This window comes from Vigna unguiculata, chromosome 6 (assembly GCF_037176805.1).
Source record: "Vigna unguiculata cultivar grain cowpea cultivar isolate G323 ecotype 2 chromosome 6, ASM3717680v1, whole genome shotgun sequence".
Taxonomy (NCBI): Eukaryota; Viridiplantae; Streptophyta; class Magnoliopsida; order Fabales; family Fabaceae; genus Vigna; species Vigna unguiculata.
Genome location: NC_140797.1, coordinates 36972089 through 36980374, shown reverse-complemented (window position 1 = coordinate 36980374; position 8286 = coordinate 36972089). Strand labels below are relative to the sequence as shown.

At 29.9% G+C, this 8286-nt stretch overlaps 2 protein-coding genes across 2 annotated transcripts; one reads left to right on the top strand and one right to left on the bottom strand.

The window, feature by feature from the left end:
• Positions 1-342: 342 nt before the first annotated feature.
• Positions 343-1649, bottom strand: LOC114188524 (agamous-like MADS-box protein AGL80). The gene is made up of 2 exons (XM_028077097.2): positions 1571-1649; positions 343-836 (listed from the first exon to the last, which is right to left on the bottom strand). Exons 1-2 carry the CDS (start codon positions 1647-1649, stop codon positions 343-345), a joined length of 573 nt encoding a protein of 190 aa, XP_027932898.2.
• Positions 1650-4396: 2747 nt separating this feature from the next.
• LOC114187302 (uncharacterized) lies at positions 4397-7107 on the top strand. Its single transcript, XM_028075519.2, has 4 exons — positions 4397-4700; positions 5162-5241; positions 5790-5958; positions 6750-7107. The coding sequence occupies exons 2-4, from the start codon at positions 5182-5184 to the stop codon at positions 6944-6946; spliced, it is 426 nt and encodes a 141-aa protein (XP_027931320.1). The 5' UTR covers positions 4397-4700; positions 5162-5181; the 3' UTR covers positions 6947-7107.
• Positions 7108-8286: the final 1179 nt, after the last annotated feature.

Here is an 8286-nt window from a genome sequence, read left to right as displayed (position 1 = left end):
TTGCAAAATGAATAGTCAAAACTTACTTATAACCATGCAAAATTTCTTGTTTTACAATAGACAAATCGAAAATAGTTTTGGTTTACAAATGTAATTCAAACATGTGTTAAAGTGATTTTGTTTTCGGAAATAATAAAATCAACCGTCAAAGATAATATGCATGTATTACTCAATTGAAAAATAACACATTAAAGAAACCAAAATAAAAATATAGTTTGAAGAGAGACATTAAACTAAGAATTGCTAGTTCAAATGAGAAAAACCCTACAAACTCTCTTTAAAGGAGACATGATTTTAGCCAAAGACTTTTTGGACATTAACATCTGTAAAGGATTCCATGAATCAATGTTGGTTCTGAATGGTGTCTATGGTGTTCTCTAGCCCGTGAACATGATGCATGTATCCATGTTCTCCATTTTTAGTCACTGGTGCCCCTTCTTGGATTTGGATCATAGTCATATTCTTTTTTATTTCATTCAGGTTCTGATCAATCAACCATGAGAGATCATTTAAATTTATCAAACTAGGATTGTCAAAAACCTTCCCGACACTCAAGTACTGAAACATAAGATGAGTGATTTCTTTCTTTCTGTTCTCATTCCTTTGTCTTATTAACTGTTGTTGGCCTTTGATGATTATTTGTTTCAACAAGCTCTCCTGATTCAACATCTTTCTGCATTGTTTCTGCTCAGACATTTCCATGAACTTGGAAAGTACCCTTTGAACTTTTGGCTCAGATGGCCAAACCTCTGGCTGAGGATCATTTGGAGAATAGATTATGGCACATGCTTCAATCCCACAGAGGGTGCTAATTTCATTCATTTTCTTGATCAAACCTGTTAATAAAACATAATGAAGAAATGAAAAGTGATGTGAAGTTTGAAATTTTACTAAAAGTGTAGATGTCTATGTGCATGATTGTTTAAATGTATTTGTGTCTACATGTCTCTGTGTATGTGTGTATGAAGCTCAGATACGGACACGAATATGATAGGTCCACAAACACACACAATTTAACTAAATTGAAAAAATATAGGACACAGGACAGAACGTGTATATACATATTAATTCCAAACTGTCAACAAACACATTGTAAACTAACACAAAAATGAATATGATCTATCTATCTAATACCCAAAAAGTGAAAAATTGTGATCATATGGTTTGCTCCTTATTTTTATAATCATAATAGAAACTTATGTAACAAGTTTGAGTTTTTAAAAAAAAAACCATTGGATTTGTGATTATTAACATTATGTTGGAGCCATGTCAAAATCAGGTAAAAGACAAAAAAAAAAATCTTTTAAAATGGACACTTTATCAATAAGTGTGTGATACAAATATTTTACTCGATGTCCGATACATGTCAAATAAGAGACACAATATTTGTGAGGCTTGTCTGAGCTTCATGTGCCTCTAAATAATATACATTTGCACAAAAACAATATATGAAACAATAAAATAAAATAAAACTCTTTATAAACTAATTTATAGAATATTTCTCACATAGATTATATAAAGTTAATAATAATAGTTTATGTTTGAAGAGAAAGAGAAACCAACCACTAACCATGTTTTCTTTTCTTTAACGTTGTCTTCCTCTTTGAGTCATTGGTGATGTATGTCAGATCCAACTTCTTTCTGGCCATAACAATGATCAGACAAGAGTTCTAAAAATATTGTTAATGTGAAGTGTTTTTCCTCAGTTTCACTCTTTTGCTGTTTATATAAGTATATTTAAGATGCAAGTATATTCAAATTAGGAAAAGCTTACTAGGTGCATCAATAAAAAATCTCAATTTCCAAATACATTTATGTAAAAAAATCATAATTAAATTCATGTACGATGAACAATTAGAGAAATTTTACAAATTAAAAAAGTGACTACAAGTAATGATTATTTTTGAAAAGGTATAAACTAACTTATATTTATTTTTATAAAAATATACTTCTTAAAACAACTATTTTTTTATGATGAGTTATTAAAAGTTTTTTTTAATCAGATTTTTTTTTTAAAGCTGAAACATAATAATAATAAAAAAGTAATTTTCTATTTTTTTTTGTATAAAAAAACTTCTAAATGGACCTAAAAGAGCTACCATTTTTGGATGATAAATAAAAATTGGGATTTTCATGTTTATATATTGAGGATAAGTGAAAAGAGTGGTGGTATGTTATACTTGTGGAGTGAAATTCTTGATATTTTAGAAATTATATTTAATAATGATTAATTGAAGTAGCCTTATTTAAAGGATAAAAATCTTTTAATGTGATTACATTTTCATTATATAACTAAAACGTAAACCCATTATGAAAAGAAAGAAATGATGAACCAAGTAAAACTGATTAAAACGTGTATATTAAAATAAGATGTTATACTATTTTCATCTTATTATTACAAAAACTTTCTATAGTTGAAAGATACTTCAATAAATCATTTACTTTTTAGGTGTGTATTAAAATATTCTAAAAAAATCCATTCATATTTATATATACAAAATTGTATAAATTATTATTTAAATATGAAGTAGCAATACTATAAATCTTAAATCATCATTAATTATTTAATACAAAATGAAAATGTATCAATTATCTATTAATCCAATACACTGAATATGTGTTATCCACTTTTAATTACATCTATATGGGAATTTTTCATACTATTGTTGGGTAGATCATCCACAGTATTAAGCACACAAAACTGGTTTTTAGTTAAACCATGTAGTTCTTTAATTATTATAATTAATTGTGCTTTTTATTAATTACTAAATTAATTATCGTTATATTTTTAAATGGTAAGAAATATTTTAATTTAAGAAAAACTAAACTAATTAATAAAACATACTTGATATGATGATGTTTATTTGTAATTATTTTGGTTTAAGTTTTTGAAATACTTAACAACCTATACGAAAAAAATTTGATATGGAGTTCAGGAGATAAGTAAAATACAATAAAAAAAAATATACATTTGGTCCCTATTTTTGTTATATTTATTTAATTTGACTTTTATTTTCATTTTTTATTCAATTAAATCTTCATTTTCGTCAATTTTTGGTCAATTTGATCCTTTTGACTAATCGTGTTTAAGTTGTTAACGTTTTTAAATGTCATGCACCTGATTTTTTTTATTTTTTTAAAATTAATTTTGTTTTTTAATTTTTTAATTATCCACGTGCCAAGTCACAATTGTGTCACGTGTTAAGTCACAATTGTACCACATGTCAATGCTAGTGTCACATGTCAGTTTGTGTTGTATTATTTATTTTTGTTCAATTTAGTCTTTATATTCGTTATTTTTGTTCAATTCAGTCCCTGTATTCGTTATTTTTATTTAATTTAATCTCATTTTTTGTTAAAATTGAACAATTTAACTTTTAAAATTGACATTATTATTAATTATTTTTGAAATTCAATTATAAATTGAATATAATTTTTAGATTCATTTGTTAAATAGAATATAATTATTTAAATATTATTGAAATATGATTATTAAAATTTTAAAAATATATATTAACATTTGAAAAATAAACATTTAAATATAAAATATTTAATATTTTTATTGCATTTTAGATATTAAAATCTAAAATATTTTATATTTAAATGTTAATTTTACAAATATTAGTTTACTTTTCTAAAATATTTTGAATATTTAAAATATTTTTAAATATCAATTTTAAAAGTATTTTAAAATATAAATATTAAAAAAACATTTAATAATTATATTCTTATAATATTTTAAATAATTATATTCTATTTAGCAATTAAATATAAGAATTTTATTTAAATTATAATTAAATTTAATAATTTATAATTAAATTTAAAAAATAATTAATGAAAACTTCAATGTTAGAAAAAATATTAATATAATTTATATAAAAGATATTAAATTTGGTATAAATTTGAAAGGGACAAAATTGATTTATTTTAACAAAAAATTGGACTAAATTGAACAAAAATAACCAATATAGGAACTAAATTGAACAAAAAAAACACAACCACAAACTGATACGTGACACTAGCATTGACACCTGGATAATTTTTTTGAAATTAAAAAAGTTTAATAAAATTTAAAAATAAAAAAGTCAGGAACTAACACGTATGTTAACTATTTAAACACCGTTAGTAAAAAAGATTAAATTAAACAAAAATTGACAAAAATAAAAACTTAATTGAATACAAAACGAAAAAATAAAACAAAATTTAATAAAAATAACAAAAATAGGATCAAATATATATTTAAACCGATAAATAATAAGAACTATTTAAACCAAAACTTTTAATGTATTAAATATTTAATTTAAAAAAAAATCATTAAATACTTAAAATTAAAAATAACGATGTTACGCGGGTCGGGCATTGCAGCCCGACTAGGCTTTTCGAATAACTCGTAACCCGTGACACCTCACTCTCTCTGAAACTGAAAACAAGAAGGCAGAGCAGCAAACACAACTCAACCACCGCAACGAATCGCCTCTTCCCTTAAGCTCACGGCGCGGCAGCGACCGGCGACCGGCAACCTTCGCACCCACGAGAAACGAATCTCATATCCAGTCTCTCTTCCCGCCGCCGCAAGCTCATCTGATCTCCTCCCTCGAGTTCACGACGGCGACGGCGAGGCAAGGGCAAGGCGCCTCATGCAGACGACGTTGGAACTTCTGTCCTACCCTTTGTTACGTTTTCAGTTTTTCTTCCTTTAGGTATGATTTTTTTTCTTCTCTCCTCAAGGATTTCAGATGATGAGATGTTTCTGGATCTGGTTCTGTGTTGTGCTGAAATTATGTTCTGGATTTGACTGCAATGTAAATGTCGATATATGAATTTAGGTATAGTACTAGATTTTGTTCTGGTCGCCACGTCCCGTCCTCATCGCATTCATTCTTCGTTTGTCTAATGAAATGTTTTTCTTTCGAAAGAAGTAAAAAGTTGGGGTTTTGAATTTTGGTCGTGGTACTTGTAAATCTAATGGTGTTGTTTGTTTTATAGCATTTGGATGTTGATACGTGTTTCAATTATTTATTATCAATTATTTTCATTCAGTGTTCACGATAATGTTCGTTTGTTACTGGTGCTGTAAATCGCAGACTATGTTATTGTGGTAAGTACAAGAGTTTAATTTTGAGAAGTTCGCTGTTAAATTCTGTCATCATCTTCGTTTCAGATTCTGGAAAAGTTTTCGAAATGGCAGCAATTTACAGTCTTTACATCATCAATAAGTCTGGTGGATTGATCTATTATAAGGTATGGTTCTCTTTACTTTCTGTTGCTCACTGATTCCAACATCAAATTCTTTATGTTGGGTTTCTAAGATTTATTTTATATTCCCTTGATATTGATGGCAGAAAGCATATTTATTGTTGTTACATTTTTTATTTTTAAATGTGACCGAAAGCTAAAATTTTGACCTTGTCATAGTTTCTTTTTGCATTGTTAATTAAGTCTCATATGTCTGATCAGCTTGTATATTGAGCTTCAGTTCTAAATTTTGTTTAAGAAGTGATCAAGATACCTTTTACATCTCATCCCATTGGTTCCTCAGTACATATGTCTGATATTTGGAGTTTTGGTTCTTTCTTAGAATCTAGAATTGTCAGTATGTTTAAGAAGTATGCTGAATCTTACTAATTTGGATATGGAATTGCTGGGGAGATGGTTAGCGATGATAGCTTAGTTTTCTTTCCGACCCTTTGTTTTAAAAAATCAATTTCAACATTTTAGTTAGTTTTAGTTGAGTTTTTCTTTTTACAACGGAATCTATTAGAATTACACGTTAATTCTTTTGCATTTAGGATTATGGGTCTGCCGGAAGAATGGATACCAATGACAGCTTGCGGGTGGCAAGTTTATGGCACTCAATGCATGCTATCTCTCAGCAGTTATCACCTGTATTAGGCTGTTTAGGAATTGAACTTCTCCAAGCAGATACGTTTGATCTTCATTGCTTTCAGTCACTGACAGGTAATTAGTCTTTAACCGTTGTTATTGCATTAGCTTTGCAATTTACTCAGTGAATAAAATTATTAGTTTGTCTGGTACCTAGCACCTTTTCTTGTTCATGCACGCCTTTAAGGCCTTTCAGGTAGTTGTGGTTTGTGTATATATGAAGCTCTAGATACTTATTGGTAAACCCCATTATAAATAAGGTGTACTTGATTGCTTTGGGATTTTAATCTTGATTCTGTCTAAAAGGTCTCGATAGACTAACAGATAAACCCCCTTATAAGGCAAAGTCCACTTAATACTTTGGCAATGCTATTTATGTTGCAAACAGAAATGAATTATTTTCTCGAGCACCTGATTTTAGAGTAAAAAACATAATCGTTAAGTTGGAAGGCAGGTTGGGTTATTGTAGCAATAAATATAACTTTTTGGTGGTGACACGACCCAGTATATTGACTGTATTTGTTTTTTCTCAGCACTGTCATTTTTGTGATAATAAACACCCATTACTCCATTTTCCGATTCCTCTGGGTCACACCTGCATCTTCGGATTTGGATCAATGAACTTGAATTCTTGAGAGTTGACATTGTTCTAGATGTTTGGCTGTTTTTTGTCTGTTGTTTAGCTGCTTCCTTGCCCTACTTTGGCATTTATGTTTCGCACTTGTTTTTTTAATTGAACTATGTTTTTATTGCTTAGCAGTTCTATATTCGGTTAAATGTCACTGGAAAAAAATAAGCATGCAAGATTCTCACTTTTATTTCTTCACCATATTGGTATTAACAAAAATGTTCCTTCTCTCTTGCAGGAACAAAGTTTTTTGTGGTGTGTGAGCCTGGAGCTCAACACATGGAAAATTTACTGAAATTTGTCTATGAATTGTACACGGACTACGTTTTGAAGAATCCATTCTATGAGATGGAGATGCCTATACGTTGTGAACTCTTTGATATCAACCTAACACAAGCAGTTCAAAAGGATCGTGTTGCATTTTTGGGCCAATAAATTTATATCTTACCGTTTTCACATTTTTATATTTTGGATGAGTACATAATCTAAATATTGTCATTCAATTGCTTGTAACGTATCGTATTACTGCTAGCCTTTGTTGCTTTTCAGGCACAAAGCAAGAATATAATGTCTGAGGTAAGATAAGTTTTCTGACATCCGAGATTCATCTTTTTCGAGCATTGCTTTACGTATGGGTAGTAGTTAGAAATTGCCTCTGCCTACACGTTATTACTTTGGCTGTGGTTTCATGTTCGTAATGTGTGTGGAATTTATTTTCCCTTGGCGTTGGGTTCTTACGTCGTTGGTTATTGCTGTAATGGGTCAATAGTCAGTTGCAATGTTGCACATTCCTCAACTGATAACAAGATTCCAATCAGTTTACTGTTCTCAATGATCCAAATCATGCATAATACTAAACAGACACACATAAAGATCACATAATAGCGGAGCATTATTCGTTGTTATCTGATCATAAACGGTTCCACTTCGTGGGAACACTAGTATTTTGATTTTGTTGCCTCATTTTAATGTGTAATTAAGTGAGATTATTAAGTGTTTGGTTCTGGTGAGTGAGCTCCTCCTTCTGTCGTTTCCTGTGTGAAGGGCAACGCAATTACAGTTATAATCCCGCTCTGCCCTGCTTGTCTCCTTTTGCAGTTTTTCTTAGCAGGTTCACACTTTTGAGTTCCTTTACATATGGAAAGAGCACAAGGACTCAAGTAGAATCAACCAAGATGTCTCTAAGGAAGATGTTGATAACTTATCTCATGTACATTTTACAACACAAGCCCAAGAAAAACCAAAATTATCCTGGAATAGAGACATCACTGGTAGTGTCCATAACAATGTCAGAAAGGTTGAGGTCAAACTTCAGATCCTATAGGATCAAATTGGTGTTGCCACTTTAAATGATCCTATCTCCTTGGAAAATCAAGAGCTTGAAGTTAGTTTTATGCTTGGTCATGCCTTCTGGGTTGAGAAGGCCCTTTTGGTTTGAGAAAGCTTTTCGGAAAAAGAAATCCAGGATTCAATGGTTTTCTAACTGAGGTAAAAAATCCAAGGTTTTTTTTTTTTTTTTTTTTTTGCAGTGTGGTGAAATTCGAAAATTCTTTTCCATCCAATTTTATGCTTAGGGATAGGGATAAGTTTCTAACTTCCCAATCAGACTTAGGTGCTCATATCTTAGGCTACTTTTATTTTCTCTATGATTAGGGAATGACTTCTCAGGACAATGACCTGGTCCAAAATGTTATTCCTCACTCCATGCTCCATGAAGATAATGTCGAATTCCCCGAGCCTCCCTCCTTCGAAGTGGTCCAACAGGTCGTGTTCTC